Source organism: Ovis aries, chromosome 24, assembly GCF_016772045.2.
Source record: "Ovis aries strain OAR_USU_Benz2616 breed Rambouillet chromosome 24, ARS-UI_Ramb_v3.0, whole genome shotgun sequence".
Classification (NCBI taxonomy): Eukaryota; Metazoa; Chordata; class Mammalia; order Artiodactyla; family Bovidae; genus Ovis; species Ovis aries.
The window spans coordinates 9,080,398-9,107,609 of record NC_056077.1 but is presented as its reverse complement, the minus strand read 5'-3'; the positions used below and the strand labels follow the sequence as shown (position 1 = coordinate 9,107,609).

The window sequence follows — 27,212 nt, the reverse complement described above, 5'->3', positions numbered from 1 at the left end:
AAGTAGAGAATGATTTAAATGTATGAATAAGCAATGGCAAGGGCTTCCTAGGTGTCTCAGTGGTAAAGAATCTGCCTGCCAATGCAGGAGATGCATGTTCAATCCCTGGATCGGGAAGATCCCCTGGAGGAGGAAATGACAACCCACTCCAGCATTCTTGCCTGGAGAATCCCATGGATAGAGGAGCCTAGTGGGCTACAACCCATGGGGTCACCAAGGGTCAAACAGGACACAATGACAGCTTCTTTTGAAAGATGAAATTCATACCAGAGTGGGTTTCTCAGTGAATCTGAAAATGGACCTCGAGGCTTCCTGCTTGCCCCGGTTGTGAGGAGGAGTAGCTGATCGCATAACTGATCATGTCTCCATCCCTCTGGCCTCTTTTATCTGTAGAACCATTCAGCGCCTCCGTCTGGGTGATGATGTTTGTGATGCTGCTCATTGTCTCTGCCATAGCTGTCTTCGTCTTTGAATACTTCAGTCCTGTTGGATACAACAGAAACCTAGCCAAAGGGAAAGGTGAGGCTGTCTTCATATGCATGATTCAAAGTTGATGCCATTTAATTGACTTTCAGTGAAGATTTCAGATTTAGAACACATGATCCTACACTACCTTGCTATACCATTGTATTAATGATGCTGTGTCATTAATTCTACGTGCAATGCCATCCAGGTACGGGTTAGTCCCTTCAATGGAAAAGAAGGACAAGACTTAAAACATGAGACATTTTTAAGCTTGCTATAATGTGGAGTCAGTAGTTGTTAGGTAAATACTGCTGGTATTTGTTGAGAAAGCTTATTTGAAGCAGTTTTTTCTGGCAATTAGCTTTCAAAATGTGCATCAAAAGAAATGTTAAAACCACTATTGAGTCGCAACTTCAGTCTATGCAAAGAAAATGGTTTTATAGAATCTGGGTTAAGAACATTCTCTAAACTTCTGAATTGTGCTCTCATTTGTTTGATGATGAATAAAATGATAAAATGGTGATTTTCCCTGGTTACATTTTCCTCTTGAAAATGCCTGACTTTAGTGCATTAGTACTTGATAAAGTGGCAATCAGTAAGCAGAAAATTGAATTGGGATGCATTCATTGGCTATAACTTATTAAGAGGATCGCACCTGAGCCTTATTCATAAACACAGCACACAAATTTTGAGTGAATTTTTCTCAATGCACAACACATTCTAAGTAAATGGTATCAGTAGGATGCCAAGACTAAATCTGTTTCCTGAAAAATGACTTTAGATGATGGAAGATAGAAGATCTTCAAGGTATAGTTATTAAAAAAAGAAAAAAAACCAAGGCACTTTGCCATATGCTCTTTCCACTAGGAAGATTCAATGTTGAAAACAGCCAACAGGTCATGAGGATCTATTGGGAACTCAGTTTTATTGAAGTCCTCCCACTTCTTAACCATTGAAGAGTGGTGATTACCACATAAATCACCTCCCATCAACCAAGCAGAGTAAAAATGCCCTAAATAATCATGTTGTGTTTAAGTGGGAGAGTTGCCAGTCTTTCACTAAGCAGGTAATGTAATTAACCTAGTAAAAAGCTTTCCAACAGACTGGGTCCTGAGGCAGTTTTCTATGGGTGATAATATTGCAGGAGAGTAGATGTTTACGTTTGCACAATCAGAGTTTGTGTTGTGTATGAATTCATGCATTTATTTGATGATTATTTATTGAGTGCCTGGTACTGGAGCAGGAGGGTAATGTGATAAATTGGATAGAGAGTTCCTGACCCTTTGGGAACTGATAAATTTAGTTGTGGAGATAATATGTCAACTGCATACATGAATAATCACAGATTGTAGTAAATTTTAAGAGGACAGGGGGAAAAATGATGGGATTTGAGCACATCTTAAATGTGATGGTCAAGAAGGACAGAGCTTCAGGAAAGGATGATGCTTGAGTTGAGACCTGAAGGATGAGGATTCCAACCTATGAAAAACTGAGGGAAAAGCCTTCCATGCAGGCTTTACAAAGTCTTGTATCTTAGCAGATACAAAGTCTTTGGCACAGGATCAATCTTGACCTGCCCAAGAAACAGAAAAGATGTAAGTGAGGTAGACAGGGGTATAAGATGGAGTCAGTGGTCAGCATTTCAGACTTTCTTCAAAATACAATGGCAGGGAAAAGGCAGAATAGACACCTGTATAGTGCAGAAAGGTCAGTTTCTATCCATCAAAGTTATTATCTATCAATATAAGCTGCCCAGTTCGTGGGGTCACAGAGTCGGATACACTGAGTGACTGAAGAACACCTATCGAGATGATGTGGAAAGAGGGAGGCTGGTTAAGGAAGGTGGTGTCGGTTTCCAAGAGAAAGAACTACAGTGGTTTGGGCTTGGATGGAGATGATAGAGATGGAGGTGAACGGACACGTTTGAAATGTATTTTGGAAGATATTAATAAAAAACTACCTTTGGCCAAAGCACACACTTGTGAAGGAAGGAATCTAGCGTGCCAGTTCCCCAGCCCTTCCATCACCTGGAGGCTTTTTGTTTTCTGCTCATCCACATGTAGAAACTCTCAGGAAATCACAGCTGCTTATCTCCATGCACAAAATAGTTTTCTGTTACATTTCAGTCCTTTTGGGGAGGGGGGAATTATATGATTCAGGAACAGTCTATTTAATCAGGAATTCCTAAATGTCTTGGACAGCTACCCTGCAACTGCCCATTTCTGATTCCCAAATAGACGTCACTTCTGATCAACAGGCAACCCTAATAAAATTAAGTAGTTCATGGAGTTGACTGGATCGACTCTAATTATTTTTTGCGAAGAGTTCTCAGCCTCTTGGGTATAAGCCCAGAAGCTCATAAAATGAGGCAAAGAGAAAGCAGAAAGCTTGAGGTTGAGGATAATAGAATTAGTTGCCTTCTCTTTAATGCGTTGTATATGGATAGTGTAAGTATTGCTGTAGCCTGAGTTTGCCCTCCATGTACCGAAAGCCTGATTCCTAGTTAGGCTTTCTGCCCAGAACTTCATAACTTCCATCAATCTGGATTCACTTCTGCCTCTTTTATTTATTGCCCACTCCACATGCATCACCAACTAAAGTCTAAGTAGATCATTCATATCTTCATTTACTTAAATGACATAAAAATTAACCTTCTGTTAAAGGAAGACTCTCTTCCCCATGAAATGAGGGCATAAATTGATTTTTTTCTCCCTTGCACAAAAACAGCTTGAAAGCTCTAGCGTGCGTTTTGCAGCCTGCATATTCTCCTCCCCAGTAAATTCTGGCAGATTGTTCTGCCTCTTTAGTTAAGTCTGTGGCAAGGAACACTTAAGAATCTCAAGAATACGCAGAGGGAGAAGAAGCGCTGTGATATCAGAGTTCATTTCCAATGACCCTGCAACCAAATGTCTCCCATCTGTGAAGTGTTAGGAGAATTAAGCGCTATTGTTCTGTTCCTTAATGTCTCCATTTGGAGAGCGTTTTAGTTTGGTTTAATTTCTATATTGTGCACATCTTACATCTGAGTTTGAACAGGAGCCATTGCTAGGGACAGTCAGATGAGAATATCAAACATCAGTCCCTCTGAATTGCATGGTTCTCATACAGTATCCCAACCCATGCATACCGAATCAGCCCATACACACGTGTTTTTTGTAAGGCCATCCGTGTACTCCCTAAAAGGAAATCAAATCAAATCCACGTTTAAAACAGGTCATAGCACTACTTCTAATTCAAGCCTGCATTTTCACTTCGCTCTCTCCTCCCTCCCTCCCTCCCTTCATTCTTCCTTCCTTCCTTCATACATTTCTCTCTTCCATTCCTCCTTCCTTCCTTTCTTTCTTGCTTCTTCCCTTCCTCCCTTTTTCCCTCCTCTACCTTCCTCCCTTCCTCTCTGTCTGTCTTCCTTTCTTTCCTTTTCTTTTAGGAAATGTGGCAAAAAGTCAACAATACAGAAATGTGGGAAGAAAGCTAATTTTTAGAGAAAAAAGAACTCGTGGTTGTGGTCCTGGGACAGTGATGAGATACACTTGTCTTCTGACAGCCTTCAGGGTTGCTGGGGCCAGTGCATGCTCCCAAGCGTGTGTTTTGAGGATGCCCTGAGAATGTCCTTCCTGTCATTTGCAGCACCCCATGGGCCTTCTTTTACGATTGGAAAAGCTATTTGGCTCCTCTGGGGCCTGGTGTTCAACAACTCTGTGCCTGTCCAGAATCCTAAAGGGACCACCAGCAAGATCATGGTGTCTGTGTGGGCCTTCTTCGCCGTCATCTTCCTGGCCAGCTACACAGCCAACCTGGCCGCTTTCATGATCCAGGAGGAGTTTGTGGACCAAGTGACTGGCCTCAGTGACAAAAAGGTAAGGTCACTTCGCTTTCGTCTCTGCCTGAGGAGTTAATGCTAAGGGTTCCCCGCTCAGAGGATGTTTTCCTGTGAGTTTTCCAAGAGCCAACTGAGGGCAGGAGGACAGGGGGGCCACTAGGGATGAGATGGTTGGATGGCATCACCGACTTAATGGACCTGAGTTTGAGGAAACTCCGGGAGATGGTGAAGGACAGGGGAACCTGGCGTGCTGCAGTCCACGGGGTCGCAAAGAGTCAGACACGACTGAGCAACTGAACAACAGAGGAAGTAAATCAGGCTCCCACCACCCAAATCATCAACTCTACAGCACAAACCTAGGGGTATTTTCTTTGCCTCTTAACTCCATTGGGCATATTTTGAAAGGTCTCAGGAACAGAAGCTTAAGCTTAGCTCTCCTAAGTCTTAAAAAGTCCAGATCTAATTTGGGAACGTAGTTTCCCCCAGTATCATCCCTCATATTTACATGATTGTGTTCATGATGCTGTCCGATCTCCGTGACTCACATCACAGCTTAGGGCAGAGGCTTCCCTGGTGGCTCAGATGGCAAAGCGTCTGCCTGCCATGTGGGAGACCTGGGTTTGATCCCTGAATCGGGAAGATCCCCTGGAGAAGGAAATGGCAACCCACTCCAGTACTCTTGCCTGGAAAATTCCATGGACAGAGGAGCCTGGTGGGCTACAGTCCATGTGAGCGCAGAGTCTGACGTGACTGAGCAACTTCACTCATCTTGTCGTGGAGAGGACAATGGTGAGGAAGATCCATTAACCTTGGACCAGGAGAATCTTGGGTGAAGCTCTCGGCTATAGGTACCTCCCAGTTCTGTGACTTTGTATGAGTCTCTCATGCTCCTTGCCTTGGATTTGTCATCTCTGACTTGAAAACAAAAATCCTCTCTAAGCCCTGCCCATGTGTTCAGTCATGTCTGACTCTTTGTGACCTCATTGTAGCCCACCAGGCTCCTTTGTCCATGGGATTCTCCAGGCAAGAATACTGGAGCAGGAAGCCATTTACTCCTCCAGGGGATCTTCCTGGCTCAGGGAAGTCTCCTGCACTGGCAGGTGGATTCTTTACTGCTGAGCAACCAGCGGGGCCCTTCTCTGAGCCCTGCCCAGATGCAAAACTGACAGCTCCTTTTCACCACGTAACCAATCAGCCCATCGCCAGCACTTGACTCACGTGAAATTTCTTCAAGGGATGTAAAAGGAATACAGGACCGATTTTTCACTTCCCGCCGGTTCCATTTACTCAGACACAGCTCCAGGCCTCCCTCGTGTGTGTTGTGCTTCCCACCACCAGGGAGACAGAAATGTTAACACCTGCTCTCTCCGTTCCCCAGTGCCATGTAACAAGGGCTGTGGGGTGTGAGTAGCTACTCAGAAACGCACAGGGAGGAAGAAAGGAGGTAAACTGGGTACGTCCTTCTATTGAAATTTTAGTCTCAGGAAGCAGACCCTGACTTGCTAAGCTCAGCAGTGTGGGGATTTGCTGCGTTGCAAAGATTTTCTGTCTTGTGTGCGAGTATAATTTGTCTCTTTATAAAATCTCACTATCGTGTCTTGTTGGCATAAGGCTACATATATCCTTTCGGCATTCATCAGCAGACCGCTGAATAGAAAATCAGCCCATGAAGAGCCTTTAACAGCTTATCCGTGACTTACAGGGTGGTTGAACGAAGTGCAGAGAGGCCTGTCATCAGAGAGATGGTGGGGGGCGGTGGTGCTGGGGTGAGTCACCTTCACAGAGGCACCATCACCCTCGGGAATCGTTGGCCTCTGATGGCTCCCCATCAGAAATGCCTCTTGAGTGAGTGCCACTGTCCTCATCGTGACAACGCCCTGTGCTAGCTGGCCCATCCCCATGTGCCCTCTCCCTCTCGCTCGCGGAGGCCCCCTCTCTGTCCCTTAGGCATCCAAGTGTGTTTCCACCGCAGTGCCCTTGCACGTCTCAGGTCCTCTGCCAGGAATGTTCTGCCCCCTTTTATTCTCATGGACGACTCCTCCTGCCCTTGCACGTCTCAGGTCCTCTGCCAGGAATATTCTGCCCCCTTTTATTCTCATGGACGACTCCTCCTGAACTTCCAGGTTTTAGGGGAACTAACACCTCTTGGGAGAGCCCTCCTGGTCACCGTGGTCCCCTTGGCAGCCTGGGCTTGTGCTCCTGTGAAACTTAAATTCCAGTAGGAAGAAATAAGCAGCACCTGAGTAAATGTAATGGACAAGGAAATTCCAGGCAGGAGTAAGTGCTGTAAAGGAGAGAATACTGATGAGATTAAAATAGACTTGGGGGAAGGGGGTGGCAGGGTTCTGTGGCACTGAGTGGATGCCCAACGCACGCTTGCTAACCGAGTGAGAAAGGCATGGTGTGTTGGGCCTGTGGGCACCCCCTGGGGCTCCTTGGATCCCTTACCCAACTCTGTGCCCAGCCTCACCTTTGCTGATGAAAGCTCAGGGACCTTCAGAGGGTAATTATCTTACAGCAGCAGAACGGTGCATGCCTGGATATTATTATTGTTGTTCAGTCGCTAAGTCATGTCTGACTCTTTGTGACCCCATGGACTATAGCACACCAGGGTTCCCTGTCTTTCACCCTCTCCTGGAATTTGCTTAAACTCACGTCCATCGAGTCTGTGATGCCATCCAACCATCTCTTCCTCTATCGCCCCCTTCTCCTGCCCTCAATCTTTCCCAGCATCAGGGTCTTTTCCAGTAAGTTGGCTCTTCATATCAGGTGGCCAGAGTATCAGAGCTTTAATGTTAGCATCAGTCCTTCCAATAAATATTCAGGGTTGATTTCCTTTAGGATTGACTGGTTTGATCTCCTTGCAGTCTGAAGGACTCTCAAGAGTCTTCTCCAACACCACAGTTAGAAAGCATCAACCTTCCTGTAACCGATGACTAACCAGGGGGAAACCTCCAAGGTGCAGTTTACTCTTGAGCTCCCTTTGGGTTCAGGCTGATGTTAAGACTTTGCCCATAGTCACACCCTTGCCTGGCTTCCTCCCCTTCCCCAACCTCCTTCCCCCGTCTCCTTCCTGGTTTCTCCTGGAGCCCTTCCTTCATAAATCACATTCACTCAATTCCTTGGCTCACCTAAAGTGTATCTGGGGGCAGCAGAGAAAGCCATCTACTTGGAGTCAAGAAAGCTGGGTTTCCTTTCCTCTCTGCCATGTACCAGCCGTGTGATGCCTTTAGTGTTGTGCAGCCTTGCTGTGCCTCCTAGCTTCTCTCTCAACATTTGGGAGTCATAGTTGCTCTGAGGATAATAGGAAGCTGCCAATGAGAATGTTCCCCATAGCCAATGAAATCCTCTACAGACCCAATCACATCATATATGGGAGCAAATGTATAGTTCCTAGAGTAAGCGACCAGAGGAACATTGGAAGCAGTGGGAAACCATGTTCTGGATGAGAAGATTTTTTCAAGAAAGTATTAATAATCTGTAGGGACTTCTTTGGACTTCCCTGGCAGCTCAGTAGTGGAGCTGAAGGAGACGTAGTTTGGACCCCTGGGTCGGGAAGATGCCCTGGAGAAGGGAATGGCAACCTGCTCCAGTCTTCCTGCCTGGAGAGTCCCAGGGACAGAGGAGCCTGGTGGGCCACCGTCCATGGGGTTGCAAAGAGTGGGACACGCAGGGACTGCTTGGTGGCCCAGTGGCTAAAACTCTGTGTTCCCAGTGCAGGCGGCTCGGGTTCAACCCCTGGCCAGGGAGCTGGATCCCACATGCCGCGACCGAGACCTGGCACAGCCAAGTAAACTAAATAAACATTTTTTTAAAAAAAGAAAGTAGTTGGCAGAATATTTTACTTTTTGATGCTATTTTCAACAGCAAGGAGGGAAAACAAGTCCCTTGCTACCTAGTTTTAGGTCTAATAACATGACTGCTTGTGGGAAAACTAATTAGAACCACTAATAATTCCACTGACCTTCTCTGACTTGGAAACACCTAGTAACAGATACTGTATCCTCATGAGACACGGCTCAGCTTCCATGCTCAGAGCATTAGCAGCAAGCAGATAGCTCTTTTAATTAAATGTTTGATACAATTAAATAAACAGCAAAATTCCTGGAGTAAATAAGCTAAGTGCTCCCAGAAGATTAATGGCAAATACACCAAGAAAGTCTGCAAAATAAAACATATATATTGAATCAATTTATTTTAATACTGTATGCAAGTGTATTTATTTTTGTTTGTTTTAATCATGAGTATCTATGTAACAACTCAGGCTTATAATACTTTGCAACCATTTACAGTATTAGGGCTTGCTGTTGGAGCCCATGGTGTGCTCAGGTGACCTTGGGGTTAAATTATACATAGAGGAGTTCATTCCCCTCAAAATTATTAAAGAAATTGGAATATTGGTGGCGACCCTTTTCAAAATGTTGAGTGTTACCGTGGTTGCTGAAATCTGTCTCTGGGAGACAGATTGCTGTAGTGGAGAAAGCAACACCATAGGGGTCAAATGAATCTAGGGTCAAATCCTGGCCTGCCATATAGTAGTTGTATGGCCTTCAGAGTGTCCGTCTCCCCGTGGCCTAATTTCCTGATAGAGGGGTTTAATACTGTTCTGGCAAGGTTGATATGAGGATTAGGGATAATCCTCACACCGTGCCTGGCACATGGCAGGTAATCCTGTTACAAATGTTCTTTCTTCCCTCGCCTCACCATTCCTCCAGCCCCTCTCTGCTGCCTCTCCCTGCTCCTTCTCCCTCCACCTCCTCTTGACCATCACCGTTGCCTGATTCGAACCATCCCTCCTTTCCGGGGTCTGGAATGTTATTGCACCAACAGTGATAGAGGGAGTTCAGGGACTGGACCTTGTGGATGAGCCCATGAACATGTTCTCATGGAGTCATGCTGGGTGAGCCTCGTACACCACCCTCACTGGTTGAATGGAGGCCTCTGAGCCTCTCCTTCCTCTTAAGGGCCAGGACAGTTTGATGCTACATCTGGAAGCATGTGGCTTCCCAGGTGGCTCAGTGGTAAAGAATCTGCCTGCCGGTGCAGGAGACACAAAGACACGGGTTTGCTCCCTGGATTGGGAAGATCCTCTGGAATAGGAAATAGTAACCCTCTCCAGTATTCTTGTCGGAGAAATCCAATGGATGGAGGAACCTGGCAGGCTACAGTCCACAGGGTCGCAAAGAGTCAGACAGGACTGAAGCAACTTAGCATGAACACATGTGATCTTATTGATGGAGGAGACTTCTGCAGCACCCTGGGCTGGAGCCCACATTTGTTTCTTCTGCACTCTGAACTCTCTGGAAGAAAGTTACCTTGGAAATCCATTCCTATAAGAAACACATACAGAGTACATCATGGGAAAAGCAGGGCTGGATGAAGCACAAGCTGGAATCAAGATTGCCAGGAGAAATATCAACAACCTCAGATACACAGGTGACACCACCCTTATGGCAGAAAGAGAACTAAAGAGTCTCTTGATGAAAGTGAAAGAGGAGAGTGAAAAAGTTGGCTTAAAGCTCAACTTTCAAAAAACTAAGATCATGACATCCAGTCCCATCACTTCATGACAAATAGATGGGGAAACAATGGAAACAGTGACAGACTTTATTTTGGGGGGCTCCAAAATCACTTCAGATGGTGATTGCAGCCATGAAATTAAAAGACACTTGCTCCTTGGAAGAAAAGTTACGACCAACCTAGACAGCATATTAAAAAGCAGAGACATTACTTTGCTGACAAAGGTCCATCTAGTCAAAGCTATGGTTTTTCCAGTAGTCATGTATGGATGTGAGAGATGGACTATGAAGAAAGCTGAGCGCCAAAGAATTGATGCTTTTGAACTGTGGTGTTGGAGAAGACTCTTGAGAGTTCCTTGGACTGCAAGGAGATCCAACCAGTCAATCCTAAAGGAAATCAGTCCTGAATATTTATTGGAAGGGCTGATGCTGAAGCTAAAAACTCCAATACTTTGGCCACCTGATGCAAAGAACTGACTTATTGGAAAAGACCCTGATGCTGGGGAATTTTGAAGGTAGGAGGAGAAGGGGACAACTGAGGACAAGATGGTTGGATGGCATTGCCAACTCGATGGACGTGAGTTTGAGCAAGCTCCAGGAGTTGGTGATGGACAGGGAAGCCTGGTGTGCTGCAGTCCATGGGGCTGCAAAGAGTCAGACACAAATGAGGGACAGAACTGAACTGAAGAAACACAGAGTGTGCCCTTAACACAAGGCCCTGGGCTTCCTGCAAGAGTCATCCTTGCCCCTAGCTATTTGTCACACTGTAGGTCAGGACGCTTTAGGGAGTCATGACATTAATTTACAGATTGTGGCCGTTTAAAAGGTAGTTCACCATGGCTGACACTGGAGGATAATCCCAGGTAGAAAGCGTGCTGTGACGTGTCTGTGTGTGTGCAGGGCAGAGATGGAAGATGTGTCATGAGTCATGCTTTCCAAAGTTGGACAACCTTTAGTTGAGCAGGAAAAGGTTCCTCCATCTGGGTGCCAGGCTGAGTTTAGAGTGGGTAATGGTACAGTCAAGGCCAGAGAAGTGTAGAAATTCATCCCCGAGGTGGACTCCCTCTCTCTATTGTTCTGCAAACCAAAGGCGGTGGGATTGTGCTGGGGTAGCGCCTCCCCTTCCGAGGTGATGGGTTGTTACGCCACTTGCCTGAGTGAGTGCAAAGAGCATTCTGTTGTCTGCACATACACACAAACACACACACACTCCCAACGCAAGGCTCCCAGCAGGAGGATCTCATTTGGAGAATATATGGCCACATTCCCCCCATCCAGTTACGGCTGCTTATTAGGCAGCAGCATGCCTAATTGAAGGGGGACGATCTGCAGCTGGAAATTTTAATTAACAATGAAATGAAGTGTGAGCCTGGAAAAAGGAATAATGGTTTCCATGGGCCTCACCCTGGGGTAAACTTGGACACTTCCTTGGGCAGCTGTCAGTTCCATGGAAGACATGCTGGCCTGGGACTCTGAGAGACCTCTGGACCCCATGGGACCCCAGTGCTGGTGCTGCCAGAGGTTCACTGGCTGTCCTTCCTCCTGAGTTTCAAGGTCCTCACCTCTCAAAGAGGAGAGATCACTAGTGAGGGTCCCGGAGGAATGATAGAGTTCAGACCTTAGGGCTGCTTACAAAGAGTGTAATCAAGAACACTTGACAAGCCAACTCATTGGAAAAGACACTGATGCTGGGAAAGATTGAGGGCAGGAAGAAAAGGGGACAACAGAGGATAAGATGGTTGGATGGCATCATGGACTCAATGGACCTGTGTTTGAGCAAACTCTGGGAAATGGTGAAGGACAGGGAAGCCTGGTGTGCTGCAGTCCATGGGGTCGCGAAGAGTCAGACGTGACTTAGCGACTGAACAACAATGATCTCAAGAAGGTCATGTGACCTCTCTGAGCCTTGGTTTCCTCATCTGTGAAACCAAGCCTTGAAGGTTATTTTCCTGGCAGAGTTGTTCTAGGGCTTCCCGGGGGGGTCAGGTGGTAAAGAATCTGCCTGCCCATGGAGGAGACCTGAGTTTGATCCCTGGGTCAAGAAAATCCCCTGGAGAAGGGAATGGCAACCCACTCCAGTATTCTTGCCTGGAGAATTCCATGGACAGAGGAGCCTGGCGGGCTACAGTCCATGTGGTCTCAAAGAGTCAGACAAGACTGAGCGACTAACACACACACAGGGTTGTTGTATTAAATGAGCCAATATTTGCTAACATTCTTGGCACATTGCTGGCCCCAGCTGGGTCCTCAAGAAGTGTTAAGTCATATTATCATCACTTTCTGGCTCCAGAATTCCATATTTCATAGAAAAATGAGGCCCAGGTTACATTTTTTTTTTTTTTTTTTTTTGCCCAGGATAATGGTAGAAATGAAAAGTAAGAGCTTTTTTTTATTTAAAAATTTAACATTTTGTTTTTAATTGGAAGATAATTGCTTTATAATGTTGTGTTGATTCTTGCCTTGCAACAAGACCAATCAGCTGTAATTATATATATAGATCCCCTCTATTTTGAGCCTCCCTCCCACCCCCTCATCCCAGCCCTCTGTGTCATCACAGAGCCCCAGGCTGGCGCCCTGTGTTATACAGCAGCTTCCCACTACCACTAGCTATGAACAGTTTTATTTTGTGAGTGCTTCTTCTGTTCTAGACACTATCTTATTACTTGACAAGCACTGTAATTTTAGATCTTCCCTTTGACCCCAAGAGGGAAGTACTGATGGGTTTCCTACTCTGCAGACAGGAAGTGGAAACAGTGGGAAGGGAAGTGACTTCACAAAGACTCCACAGTCTGAAAGGGACTGATTTTGGAACCTGCGAAGCTGGGCTCACACTTAATAACCATTGCCTTGTGCTGTCTCTAGATTTTAACTGTATTTCCAGGATTTAGACCCAGTTCTTTGGACACCTAATCTGATTAGACTATCCCAAACACTGAAGATGTGAGTAGATGTCAGAGAGGAAGAAAACCTTTCTCTCTCCTTCTGGATTCTTCTGCCTGGTCTTAGAATTAAATTAACTTGAGACAGACCAACAGGAGAAAATCTAATTTAATTTTGAATGCACAGGAACCCCCTCCTACCCCCCGCTGCCTTACATGAGAGGTTCAGAGACAGAAAGATAAAATCAGGATGAAGTGCCATCCCAAGCTAAGGAGTAGAGTAGGAGCCTGGGGCTGTAGAGGGAGGTGGGTGATTCACAGGATGATGAGAAGAGCAGATGTTCAGTAATTAAATGTTTGCCTGTCATAGGTCATAAAATGTTATTTCTGATAATCATTCTTCTTACGGGCAAGGCCCCCAATTTAAATTCTTTAAGGGAAGGGGGAAAAGTTTCTCCTGAGCCCACGGGATCTCGAATGCCTTCAGTTCAAAATAATTCACATGCCAAATTGGCGTATCTGGGGGAGGGATAAATTAAGAGCTTGGGATTAGCAGATACAAACTACTGTATGTCAAACATAAACAGCAAGTCCCTCTGTATAGCACAGGGAACTGTGTTCAACATCTTGTAATAAACTATAATGGAAAAGAATATGTATATATGACTGAATCACTTTGCTGTATACCAGAAGCTCACACAATATTGTAAATCAACTCCACTTCAATAAAAAAATAATTTTTTTAAAGAATGGAAAAATTCAGGGAAAGACAGCTTCACTGGTAAATTTTACCAGTTTAAAGAAGAATTAATACCAATCCTTCTTAAACTCTTCAGAAAAATAGAGTAAGGGAACACTTCCTAACTTATTCTATGAAGCCAGTATTTTTCCTTGATACTAAAGTAAACAAAGATATCACAAGGAAAAAAAAAAAAAAAAAGATGGGCCAATGTCTTATTGTTTTTAATTGGAGTATAGTTGCTTTGGGTCTTCCCAGGTGGCCCAGTGGTAAAAAAAATCTGCCGGCAGGAAGCTAAATGCAGGAGATGTGAGACGTGGGTTTGATCCCTGGGTCAGGAAGATCCCCTGGAGTAGGAAATGGCACCCCACACTAGTATTCTTGCCTGATAAATTCCATGGGCAGAGGAGCCTGGCGAGCTACAGTCCATGGGGTCACAAAGTCAGACAGGACTGAGCGACTGAGCACGAGCTTTATAATGTTGTTAGCTTCTCCTGCACAGCAGAGTGAATCAGCTCTACGTATACATACATCCCGTCTTCCCTGGATCTCCTTCCCATTTAGGTCACCACAGAGCGTGGAGCAGAGTTCCCTGTGCTGTGCAGTAGGTTCTCATTAGTCATCTGTTTCGTACCTAGTACTGTATATATGTCAATCCCAATCCACCCCACCCTCGCATCCTCCCTTGGTGTCTGTACATTTGTTCTCTACATCTTTTTAAAATATTGATGCAAAAATCCTCAGCAAGCTACCAGCAACCCAAGTCAAGCAGAAGCATATAAAAAGGATAATATGTCATGACCAAATGAAATTTATCCAAAGAATGTGTAGATGATTAAACATATGAAAATAAGTTGATGTAACACACAGCATAAAGAGAGTGAAAAAAATAACCACATGATCAAAGTGGGACATCTTGGGGAGGACTGTTCTGAACAGCCAGTCTCAGCCAATCAGGAAAGATGAGGGGAGCATGGACAGTGAGCCGTTACAGAGGCTCGGTAGCCACACTGGACACGGGTATGCCCGGGAAGCTAAGGTTAGCATGGACTCCAGCTCAAGAAACCTTCATGGAGGCTGCCGTTGTGCCTGGGATGGGTTGTTGTTTTAGTGGCTAGCTTGTGCCTGACTCTTTTGTGACTCCATGGACTGTACCCTCCAGGCTCCTCTGTCCATGGGATTTCCCAGGCAAGAATACTGGAATGTGTTGCCATTTCCTTCTCCAGGGGATTTTCCCAACCCAGGGACCAAATCTGTGTCTCTGCCATTGATAGGCAGATTCTTTACCACTGAGCCACAGGGAAGCCCCTGGGATGTGTTAGGCCCTCGACAAGTACTGCCTGCCTGCATGCATGAACAGATGAATGAATGAATGATGGCTAGAGAATGAGTAGATGATAACATAGAATCATTGTAAGGGAAGAAAAATGACTGTCCCTCTACCCTTCTCGGTTCTTGGTTGAGACCTCCACGCCCCATAAAGAAAAACCAAATGACAGATTAACTGGAGAAAAACATGTATACCTCCTGTATATATGGGAGCTACCCAAGAAAACTGAGTGACTCCCTAAAATAGCCCAAACCACCAGTTTAAATTCTATCCTCAGCTGAAGACGTAAGAAAGATGCAGGGCAGTGAGGGTTGGGGATGTGTGGCAGGGGGGGAGGAAGGTCAGTTCCAGGAGGTGACCAGAAAAAGCACAGTAAGCAAGGGTACGGTCGTGATGCAGATTTAAGTCACTGCCTTCTCCACTGATATGAGTTTTAGAGATTTAGTCATCATCCTCTTCCAGGTTGCAGAGAGGAAGACACCCTTATAAATGTAAGATTTTTGCTTCTTCCAAAAAGGTTAACTTGGACTCAGTTTTCAGAGTTTCTCCTGTGTCTGCTCTATCTTAAAAAATAAAATAAAATAACCAGCCCCCCAAAAATCCGTATGCCAGGGAGGTATATTTGGGGATGGCAAATTGTGCTCCCCTTCATCATCTTCTGATGGAATGTATTGGAAGGAATTGTAAATGGAGTCCAGAGATGGGAGTGATTGGTGAGAATCTCAGAAAATGTCACTGTAAAGCTGATGACTGAACTAACGTCATACATTACCTCCAGCTCAACTGGCATTTCCCAGGTTCTCCCTGTGTCCCTCCCACTAGGCCAGTCTCTCTAAAATTCCATCCAACAGGCATCTATTGCACACCCAGCTGGGCCCTGTGGTGGGCTCCAGGGAACAGTGAGGAACAAGACAGACTCTGTTTCTGACTTCCTGGAGCTCCCAGACAACTGGAAGGTGTGATTGAGCAGAAAGGAAGCTCAAAAATGGCTAACGCGTGCCAGTGTTTGACTCCTGACACGTGGCAGAGGATGGCTGACTCTTCTTTCTCCTCCTGCTCTCTCTCTCTCTGTCTCTCTGCAGTTTCAGAGACCTCACGACTATTCCCCGCCCTTTCGATTTGGCACGGTGCCCAACGGCAGTACGGAGAGAAACATCCGGAACAACTACCCCTACATGCACCAGTACATGACCAAGTTTAATCAGAAGGGAGTCGAGGATGCCTTGGTCAGCTTGAAAACAGGGTAAGGATGGCTTTTCTTTTGCTCTGCAGGCCTGCCCGTCCACGCGCCTTACAGATAATGACTGTGTGCCTTGGTGCTTATCTGCTTCTGTGTTGTACTTTCTCAAGAGCTGGAGGTCAAGGAAGCCCCCTGCTGAGGGCTGCTTTTTTTTTTTTTTTTTTTTGTTAATCTGATGAGAATCCAAGCCTTCCTTCTGAGTTGTGCTAAGCAAAAAGCAAATCCAGGACACTTTGAAATGCAGAGAACCAGTGGGATCTCTTAAACTGATAAAGAAGTTGGCCCAACTCAGTGGGATTATTTTAGCCATAGGAAGATCTAAGGAGGTGGAATTTATATCAAGTGGTGAAAACAAAGTGCTATCAATTTTTATCTGATTTTAGGTAGGAGTTTATGAGGTGTAGCCTTCTGTAGAAGAGTGTCACATTGAGGAAGGAGAAAGGAAATAGGGAGAGAAAAGCAGTGAGAACTCAGTCTCTCTAGAGGTATAGGGAACATTCTCATCTACCTGTTGGCATTGTGGAAGCTAGCAGATGCAAAATAACTGAGGCTCTAAACAGAAGACCTGTTTTATAACCTCAGACAATTAATCAATTGCCCTCAGTCTCATACGTGAAGTGGGAATAATGATAAGACCTAATTCTTAGGGGTTTTATGAGGATTAAGAGGAAATTCACTGTAAAGCATTTCAGATAGTGCCTGGCACTGAAATGGGACCTAATTGCTAGTGTTATTTAGTGTAAAGGTTAAATTCTATTCCGTGGACTCTTCAGCTTTTTGAAAAGTCAGTGATGTGTGAAATGTGTTTTTGAAAGGGTTCCATTAAAAATAATTTTGTTTTAAATGGTGGGATTGTTTAAAGAGGAAATTTTTGCTTATCCAGAAAATTAACTTACATGTACCCTCTCAGCTGTCAGGAATTCTGACACGTAAAACGGGCTGCAGTATATTCTCCTTGCGGATTAACACACAGCCTCTTTGCCTTGGCTGTTCTGCCAGGCATTGAGAAGGTCTTGCTGCTGCTTTTTTTCTGGTGGGGCGGAGGGACCCCTCTGCATCATGCCCAGATCTCGGCATCATTTCCAGGAAATGAGGCCAATGGCATTTTGTCTTTCAGTCTCCTTAGGGATTTCTTGGTATCTCAACAGGGGCTGGGAGAGCATTTGTTTAGAAGTCGAGCCTGTTACTTATCCAAAACTCATTCACACACTGTTCATGACTTTTAAAAATCTTACTGAAAGGCATAACAAAAATTGAGAAAATGTACAAGTGTTAAATATGCAGCTTGATGACTTTGTCCAGCTGACCTAACCACCCAGATCCTTCAGCTCTCCCATCTCCCACCTCCTCTCCCTCCTCCAGTCAGTAACTTTTCTTGCCTGTTCACTCGATGCCAGCCCCTGTATGCCAGCTGTTGTCCTGAACTACAGTACTTTTCAAGGTACTGGCCAGTAAGGTTAGAAACGTTTTCTTTATTTTTTGTGCTTGTTTGTTTTTTACGCATTATTTGCGTGAAAAGTATTATAAACCTATTACAGTACAGTACTATATAGCCAATTAGGTTAGCTGGGGACTAAGCTAACTTTGTTGGACTTACAAACAAATTGGCCTTAACTGAACTCACTCTCAGAATGGAACCTGTTCGTACGTAGGGGACTTACTGTACTGTCTTCCGTCTACCATCCTCACTTCTAAAACCGTAGATTCTTTTGCCCTGTTATTCTAACATATAACGAAATCACGTTTTCTTTCTGGATTGCCCTTTTTCTGGGTCACCATTCTGTTAGTGGGGTCACTGCATGTCTCTCTGGCTCTTTCAGTCTTGTTGCTATGCAGAATTTTTGGTGTGGGGACATACCACAACGCGCACATCTCTGCTAACCGTGATGGATGCCGGGGTGGTGTTCCACGTGGGGCTATTATGAGTCAAGCTCCTTAGGGCTTTTTCCTACATGTCTTCTGTTGCACAAGTGGATACATTTTCCTTGTTATATACCTAACATTGGAATTGCCAAACTATAGAATGTGGGAAGTTCACTTTTGGTAGATATCAGAAAAGACAAATTTTTGATGACTTTCCAGCTTAGCCATAGACATGAGTTTTTGTTTGTTTCCACTGTGGTATTTTCATCAATATATACTGTTATTCTGAACAGACCATGAGGATAAATGTCAGGACAATAGTTAGAAACAATGGCTGAAGGCTGACTGGTCTTCTCTTCGTCTATCTGTTACCCAGAGGACAAAATAGGGGTTTTTTTTTCTTTTTCTTTTTCAATTTTTTTAAATAATGCAAACAAAAAAGAGTAGAGATATACAAACCATCCCTGGCCATAAATTGTATGAATTGTTCTCAGGAAGCCATATAATGATTATAACATCCATCTTAGCAAACTTGGGCAGATGGTGAGTTTACTCTGCGTTCAATCTCCAGAGAGGAGAATGCATGACATTGTTACTTTAAACTCAGAAACTAGAGCTAAAGGAGTGTGCCTTTTTCTTTTTTTTAAAGAAATAGCTACACACACTGTTATAGGTGAGGGCACTCCTGCTTATACTTGGAGATTCTGTCTCAGTGGAGTTAATATTAGGGGAAATCACTTATATGTTTAACAGGCTTCTCAGATAATTATTTAAATCAAATTTTGAATAGATAGTTCATTTACACAATTCAAAAATAAAAATTAAACAGTGGAGAGCCTTCCTTCCACAATGTGCCTTTTTTGCCTAGTACCCTCTGCGCGTGCGTGCTAAGTTGCTTCAGTCACATGACTCTTTGTGACTCCATGGACTGTGACCCACTGGGCTCCTCTGTTCATGGGATTCCCCAGGCAAGAATACTGGAGTGGGTTACGATTTCCTCCTCCAGGGGATCTTCCTGACCCCTGGATCAAACCCGCGTCTCCTACATCTCCTGCGTTGGCAGGCATGTTCTTTAGCGCTATATCATCACCTGGGAAGCCCCAGTACCCTTTACCCTTACCCAGTAATCACCTTTACTGCTTTTCCTGTGTATCCTTCCAGATCTTTCTCTATCAAAGCATAAACAGCTGCAGAGACTTTTTCTTTTTTCTACAAAATTATAGTCTTTTTCTTTGTGTGAGTGTACCATATGGTATTTCATCAGTCCCCTACTGATGGATATTTAGGATATCATTTTTTTGTTGTTGAAAACAATACTGCAGTGAATATGCTTGCATGTGCGTCACATACATGCATTGTAGGAGAAATTTCTCGGATTGCTGGGTGAAAGACTACACACAGAGCTGTGATTCTGACAAACATTGACAAATTTCCCTCCCAAGGAAATTCACCTTTACCCCCTGCTGTATAAACGTACCTGTCTCCTCAAAGTCTTTGTCAACACAGCATGTCATCAGTCTTTGAAAATTTTGCAAAGATAATGGGTAAAATATGTGCCAACATTTAAATTTGCACCATTTTTATTATTCATAACTTTTTTTGCCAAATGTAATTAAAAGCCTTCTGCAATTACTTTTTTGAAAACATTCATTTTTTTTTTCTCTTGTTTTGATGATCTTTTCGTATTAATTTATCTATTAGAGAAATGAGCCCTTTATTTGTGGTATGATTACAAATGTTTGTCCCAGTTTTCTGTTGTTGTTACTTTATCTTTTGAGCTTGCAGATAATTTTTTTTCCTGTGGAGATTAATATTTGGTATCGTCACTGATTTTGAGTTGTAGTTCAAAACTCCTTTTCACTCAGATATAAAATAGTTTTAACCTCTTCTATTTTGGTTGCATTTTTAATATTTGGAATTTTTCTTGGGCTGAAGTATGAGAGGACCTTCCCTGGTGGCTCAGACGGTAAACAAGCTACCTGCAATGCAGGAGACCTGGGTTCAATCCCTGGGTCAGGAAGATCCCCTGGAGAAGGGAGGTGGGTATCCACTCTAGTATTCTTTCCTGGAGAATTCCATGGATAGAGGAGCCTGGCAGGCTGCAGTCCTTGGGCTCACAAAGACGACTGCAACTCCTCAGATGATTATGAGAACTAAATTTAAGAACTGCCATTACCACCAAACTGTACCCAGGTCTGACAGCTTCTGTGTATTGATCGTGTCTGCTCATCCCATCGTGAGACTTCTGTCTTTCCGGTGTCCGCTTCTCCACACTGAGTTGCCTTTTCCCTTTCCCATCCCATTTTCTTTTAAAATTTTTCATTTTGAAATACATTACTTTAAAATAGGAAATGTATTATGAAATTATTTTATAAGAGTAAATATCATGAGGATATACAGTTTAAGGAATAATAAACTCCTCATGTAATAATGATAATAATAAACCCCAGCTTTAAAAAAATAGACATTCCCTTCCTTCACTATGTATAGCATCTCTAGAAGTTTCTCTTCTCAAAAAGGACAGGGAGGTGCCCTATGTGCTTCTGGATTGTTGGATTTCAGGATATTCCCTTTATGCTACCCCCAATATGCTAGAATCCAGTGAGGCTTGGCTTAGAAAACCCAGAGCAAGTAACTCAGCTGTTGGGTCCCACCCCTCCACTCACAAGTCTCACTGACATCTGTGCTTTAGTGATTATAAGTACATATACAGCAGGGTCAATGAAACGGGGAGGCTCCTTTATGAACTGTAACTAACTAGAAGAGTCTGGAACACAAGAGGGACTTTGGATTATGGTTAAACAAGAGGCCCAGCTCAGTCTGAGTCTGGGCTCTATCATTAGCGAGCTGTGACCTTGGACAAGTCATGTCACGTCCCGGAGCCTCAATTTCCGCATCTAAAGAGTAAAAGGGCTGGGTTCTTCAGTCTCTGAAATAATTCTGAGATTCTTTTACTTGTGTCAGCAACTTGAATACTTCTTTAGCACTTTCCAAAATGCTAAATCCAGACAAACCACAATTATAAACGGCTGTCAGTTTTGCAGAAAGGATTTAGAATAACTCTTCACAGCTGGGTGTCTCCAACCCTGGCCAGGGAACCAACTCTACCTAAATCAAATGTGTGTCTGTGCTAGTCACTCAGTCGTGTCCGACTCTTTGCAATCCCATGGACGGTAGCCCCTGAGGCTCCTCTGTCCGTGGACTTCTCCAGGCAGGAATACTGGAGTGGGTTGCTATTTGCCTTCTCCAGGGGATCTTCCCAGCCCAGGGATCGAATCCGGATCTCTTGCATTGCAGGCACATTCTTTACTGACTGAGCAACCAGGGAGGCCCACCTGAATCGAATGGTTCCTTGTAAAAATGCAAGGTTTGGGACTAACACAAGACCTTCTCTTTAGTGGTAGAGATTTTGGATTTGCATTTTAACAAGCATCCTGCTGCTCCAAGGTGATTTTGATACAAGGTAAAATCTGAGAACTACTGTTTGCAAGTTCAATAAATACATTACGCACATAAAGAGTAGGCCAGCTAGTCTAAACATGTAGCTTGTCTTCACAATCCAGAATCACTTTAAGAGTCTTGGGGCACAGAAACTTGAAACTAAGTTGTTGTGTCATTTGAAACTAAGTTTTTTAAGTGTCATGGTTTATTGAAATGTGTAATAAATGGAGATAAAACATCCCAGAAAATATCAAGCAAATCAGTGAGAAAATAGGGTTGATCTGCAGACATTGACAGATGGGGTTTTCAGGAACAGCTCTGTTCTGACATGTGGGGGTCTCCTGAACCAAAGATGGATGAGCGTTTCATGACCCTGGGTTTCCAGGCCAATAGGGCCTGAATCAGTTGTTGTTTAATCACTAAGTCATGTCCAACTCTTTTGTGACCCCGTAGACTGTAGCCCGCCAGGCTCCTCTGTCCTTGGAACTCTCCAGGCAAGAATACTGGAATGGGTTGCCATTTTCTCCTCTGGGATCTTCCCAACCCACACCCGTGTTTCCCACATTGGCAGGCAGATTCTTTACTCCTGGGCCACCTGGGAAGCCCACCTGAATCAGTAGGGATGCTAATAAAAATGGGAATTCCTGAGCCCTACTAAGCCAATAGAACCTGAATCTCTGGAATTTGGAGATTCAAATTCCGCATCTGCATTCAAATTCTAGATCCCCTGCTTGGGAATCTGCACGCTTTAACAAGTTCTTCAGGTGACTCTGATGTACAGTAATCAAATGTGGGGCCCATGTGCTTTAGAAGAGGGAGCTGAGGCTGAAATGAGTGGAGACAGATTTAGATTTATAAACGTTCAGTCATCAGAAGCCAATGTTCTCCAAGTGGTTTTGGCAAGTAGGCAAAACTGCAAGCATAGCACTTACGCCAGATTTAAATTAAACAATCTACGTTCTTATGACTCTGAAGAGCCTAATATTTGAAGACATAGTGGGATGGTTTATGTTTTCTTATCTTAACCGACTTTCATGTCCAATTATGCGTATATAAATTTATGGAAAAGTCCCAGTTTCCTTTAGAAGCATCAGTCAGGCCTCCTCCCCAGTCCCTTTGCTGATTTCATTTCCAGTCCGACAATGTTGGGAAGCAGACGTGCATCTTTTGGCTTCTCTTACACTGAGTAGTTTGGAAGAAGAATTGGAAAGACCCAAACTGTGAGGTGTCCGTATACTAAAAGCCAGAGAGGGTGGTCACATCTCTTTGCAAGCATCAGCAGCATTTTCATAGGAAAGGCAAACATTGCGTGCCTGTGCTAGGGCCAGCACCTCCAAGCCTGTGGGCGTCAGGAGCCCCTGTTTTTATTGGCACTGCTGGTGACTTAGGTACAGGCAGTCCCTGGGCTTTGCAAGGTTAATTCATTGAGTACTGAGAACTGCTGTTCTGTCTGGAGTGGACAGGACCGAGAAGAGGAAGGGTTCAGAAAGAACAGAGGCATGGAGGAACACACGTTTAGGTTTGCATGAGGTAAGCTGAAAGTGCCTTTGGGACAACATCATGATATTTCATCTTTGCATTGATTGAAACCTAGCAGTCTGTGAGATGCGGCTCCAAGCACTTCACGTGCATAATTTCGTTTCATCCTCAGAAGATGCCAGTGAGCTGGGTATCATTACTGGGTACCATTACTACTGTTACTCAGGGGTACTATTATTCCTCTGAGCGGGTACTACTATTGCTATGAGCTGGTAGTCTTACTGCTGTGAGCTGGTACTCTTGCTGTTATGAGCTGGGTACTCTCACTCCTATGAGCTGAGTACTGTTGCTCCTGTGAGTTGGGTACTCTTACTGCTATGAGCTGAGTACTATTATTCCTATGAGCTGGGTACTTAAAAAGATGAAGAACCTAAGGCTCTGCAAGGTTAACGAATTACCCAACAGGCTAGTTAACTAAGTACTTCACACTGTAGAGTTATTGACTGTAGGAGTTAGGCTTGCTCCCCGACTTGTCAATGCCAGCAAGGCAATTGGATATATGAGATTAGAGTTGAAAGGAAAATTGAAGACCAAAGTTCTGTATTATATTATTGTGGAGGAAGAAATGTGCCTCCTTTCTAGATTCTTGTGGCTAATCTAATAACTAAATTGACATGAGACAGATTAACAGGAGAAAGTCAAACGGAAGTTTAATAGCATGTAAACCCTGATGCTGGGAAAGATTGAGGGTGGGAGGAGAAGGGGACGACAGAGGATAAGATGGTTGGATGGCATCATTGGCTCAATGGGCATGAGTTTAAGTCGACGCCGGGAGTTGGTGATGGACAGGGAGGTCTGGCATGCTGCAGTCCATGGGGTCTCAAAGAGTCGGACACGACTGAGCGACTGAACTGAGCTGAACTGAAACCTTGGAGAGAGCTGGGAAAACCAAGTAACTCACCAAAATGGCCAAAGACTCACCTTAAATACCATTTTCAGCTAAAGACAAAAGAAGGTGTTGAGGGTAGTGGTTTGAAACTTGAAGGATAGGAAGGCAATTGCCACGGAGATAAGAAAGCAAGTGTTTGATAAATAAACGTTTGCTGGGCCAGCAGAATCAATGGAGTACACTCTCACCTCTAGGCCCAGCCTAGAATTTCCCTGACCACACTTAGCCCATGTCCTCTGCAGACGTCTCTGCTGATAGCTGTAATCTGGGACAGGCCCTCCGTCTTTCTCTTAGGCAGTTAGGAGGAATGTCACGGTTTCTTCCTGAGTCTTTTGGGCCTTGATTGTTTCAGCTTGAAGACTCTTGAGAGTCCCTTGGACAGCAAGGAGATCAAACTAGTCAGTCCTGGAGGAAATCAGCCCTGAATACTCACTGGAAGAACTCATGCTGAAGCTGAAGCTCCAATACTTTGGCCACCAGATTCTAAGAGCAGATTCACTGGAAAAGACCCTGATGCTGGGAAAGATTGAGGGCAGGAGGAGTGGGGGCAACAGCAGATGAGTTGGTTGGATGGCATCACCGACTTAATGGACATGAACTTGGGCAAACTGCCAGAGATGGTGAGAGACAGGAAGGCCTGGCATGCTACAGCCCATGGGATCACAAAGAGTCTGATGCAACTTAGTGACTGAACAGTAGCAACAACACGATATGTATATGTACATATATTTAATATGATGTATAATATGCAGATACTATATAACATATATGTGTCAGTTGGCAATCTGAGAGTTGATGAGATCCCAGCATCCTCCTTTCCATCTCAGAAGAAACTGGTCCAGGGATCCTCAAATTGCCAGGGCAAAAGTAGACCAGGAAGGCATGAGTATCCTCACTGATGTGGAGTTGCCGTGCAGAGCAAGTTCTTTTAAGGGTGTCATCTGAGCATATTTTATTAGCTATATTTTACCAGTCATGCAGAATCCCACTCAGAGGGTTCCTTTCCAGCTGCTGAGTTTGAAAACAGGCATAGATCTCAGGGTTTGGTGAACTGTTCTCCTAAATGAAATAGCACAGTCTCCAGAGAAAATCAGATCGACAGTGACCTGGTTTCTGAGGTCCACCCCCACACGGCAAATAAAGCTCAAAAATAATTGCTACCACATCAGAGAGTTAGCAATTTTACCCTTAACAAAAACTCAAGAAAGCAGAGAAATCTTTTTTGTTCTTGAAATTATCTCTTGTTAAACTCCATTAAAACTATATTAAGGGACATTCACGACCACCCATAAAGTATTAAAAAAAATTTTAATGGGGGAAGAGTTGAATAAAATGGGATCCGAATTCTGTAAATTCAGAGAAGAGAAAGAGGCAGAAAGGAGACTAAAATGAAATACATCAAACATTATGAGAGACCTTGTAGTTGATGAAGATTGTGGGCTTTCTATCCTCTTTTACTTCACACATTTTTCTGCAACAAAAGTGTTACTTGTAGTAAGAAGGAAACAGTGTTTTTCTGAACATAATTATTCAGGTCTTCTTGTATTTCCTTTGGGCATTTGTCCACATGATCATAGTTTATATACATTGAACCGGTGTCCTTGCAAACCTGTTTGGCTTTTCTCAGTTGAATCTATACAGTTTTGTGGGACAATTATCACATTTAACGAGGAGGTGCTATTTTACTGAGTTAGATAAAGATTAATTAATTTAACTTTTACTGCTGTGTGTTTTCATCATACGCTGTCTGGCACCGGAAGGCCCTCCAAGAAAACAGTTATTTCAGAGAGCTGGCTGATGCTGTTACTGTACCAGTTAGCTCAGACTGCCATTCTACATCATGTCTCAGACTTCTGTGCTGTGAACAACATTGTTTTTCTTGGCTGTAAGGTGCTTTTATCTCATGGACAACAAGTCCTGTAATTCCTCATAGTGCTCTTTTTGCTCGGGCTTCTACATAACTCAAAGCTTAATTTATGATCTTCCGTTAGCAACTGCAGAGAGCTTATGGCGTGAATATCTGCTTTCTGACTTTCCCTAAGGCCTTACCTGCTTTTCCATCTCAGAATTCAGTTCACTCAAATTGCTTTCTCCATATGCTGAAAACTTCTTCTACTGCAGTTTGAATAACCTGCCTGAATTGTTTTGGAAACCAAGCAAAGTATTTCCAACTGAAGGATATTATTTACCTGTGTGCCAGGTACCGTTCTGAATGCATTGCCTGAAGTGTCTTATTTAAACCTCCTAACAACCCTGGGAGGCAACAATGATCACGATTTGTATTTACAATCGAGGAAGTAGGCACCAGGAAGGTTAAAGAGCTTATCTGCAGTCACACTTGCTCCAGAGCCCACGCTTTGAGTCATGACTTAAAACACTAAATATGAACATTTCTAGAACAGTGCACAATTAGCCTGTTTCTGATTGCTCGTTGTTATAAAAACTCAGAACTAATTTTGCCCATGCTTTAAAATGTCTCTTCCTCTCTTTGAAAGGTTAGTGCTGCTTTTAAAATGGTCACTATTTCTCCTTCCATTGAAATGGAGAAAAGAAATGAACTCACAGAGAAAAGCCAGCTGAGCAAAGGATGTGTTCCTTATATTGGGAGCCACGTGGTTAGGAAATTCTTCCTGGGGCAACTGAATGAGCAGGAGCTTCCTGGCAGATTCCATCTCCTTGTCTCCTTAGGGATCACTTCTCCTGATTGGTTGCCAAACTCACACAGTTGAGTTACCAAACTCAAACTTCAGATATGACATCTCATTTCATACTGATTCAGCTCTACCAAACAGGAGTTCTCTCCATTTTACGGAAGGTGAAATTGAGGCTCAAGGAGCAGAAGCAACTTGTCCAAAAGTTAAGTGAGCGACAGCGCTGGCACTCAGACTCAGCCCAGCATCTCCTTTTATCCTTGATGTCTACCTCTCTGCTTGTCCTGGCAAGTGAACGATTCCGGGAAGTGCTGAACCTCACTTTTGTCGTGAGGTATGAGGCCTAGGACCAGAGAAGCTGATGCTCCTGCCCATCAGGGGCTCAGATTTGGAAAATCTTGGTAGTATGCTTCCTCTCTCTCCACTGTGAACAAGCTCCCACTGACCCAGGTGCTAAAATGGTCTCCACATTAACGCATCAGCTCTGTGTGTCCTCTTGCTCTTTCTAGCAGGAGTGGGAGGACGTGTGAGTTTTCCAGCTGCCAGGTTAGTTCTTAGCACAGGTCGGAAGATGCTGTCCACACCCTGTGGTGAGTGCCTGGGGCCCAGACAGTGGCCTCTGCCCTCCTTCCATCGAGAGAAACGCAGATTGAGGAGCAGTAGAAACTCGGGCACCGCTCCTTGGGTTTCCCTACGGTGGCAGTTCCCTAGCATTGCTGTAATAAATAACCACAAACTTTGGGGCTTGAAACAACAGAAACATAATCTCTTCCAGCTCTTGAGTCCACAAGTCTAAAAGCCAAGTGTCCGCAAGGTCACACTTCCTCCAAAGACCCT

At 44.2% G+C, this 27,212-nt stretch overlaps 1 protein-coding gene across 1 annotated transcript in view; it reads left to right on the top strand.

Annotated features, from left to right (window-relative positions):
* The window catches only part of GRIN2A (glutamate ionotropic receptor NMDA type subunit 2A), a 440,165-nt gene that overhangs the window by 349,905 nt on the left and 63,048 nt on the right, over window positions 1-27,212 (top strand). Inside the window, exons 7-9 of the mRNA XM_027961880.3 lie at window positions 394-519; window positions 4,093-4,322; window positions 15,835-15,995. Coding sequence (XP_027817681.1) covers window positions 394-519; window positions 4,093-4,322; window positions 15,835-15,995 — 517 coding nt within the window. The remainder of the gene's footprint in view (window positions 1-393; window positions 520-4,092; window positions 4,323-15,834; window positions 15,996-27,212) is intronic.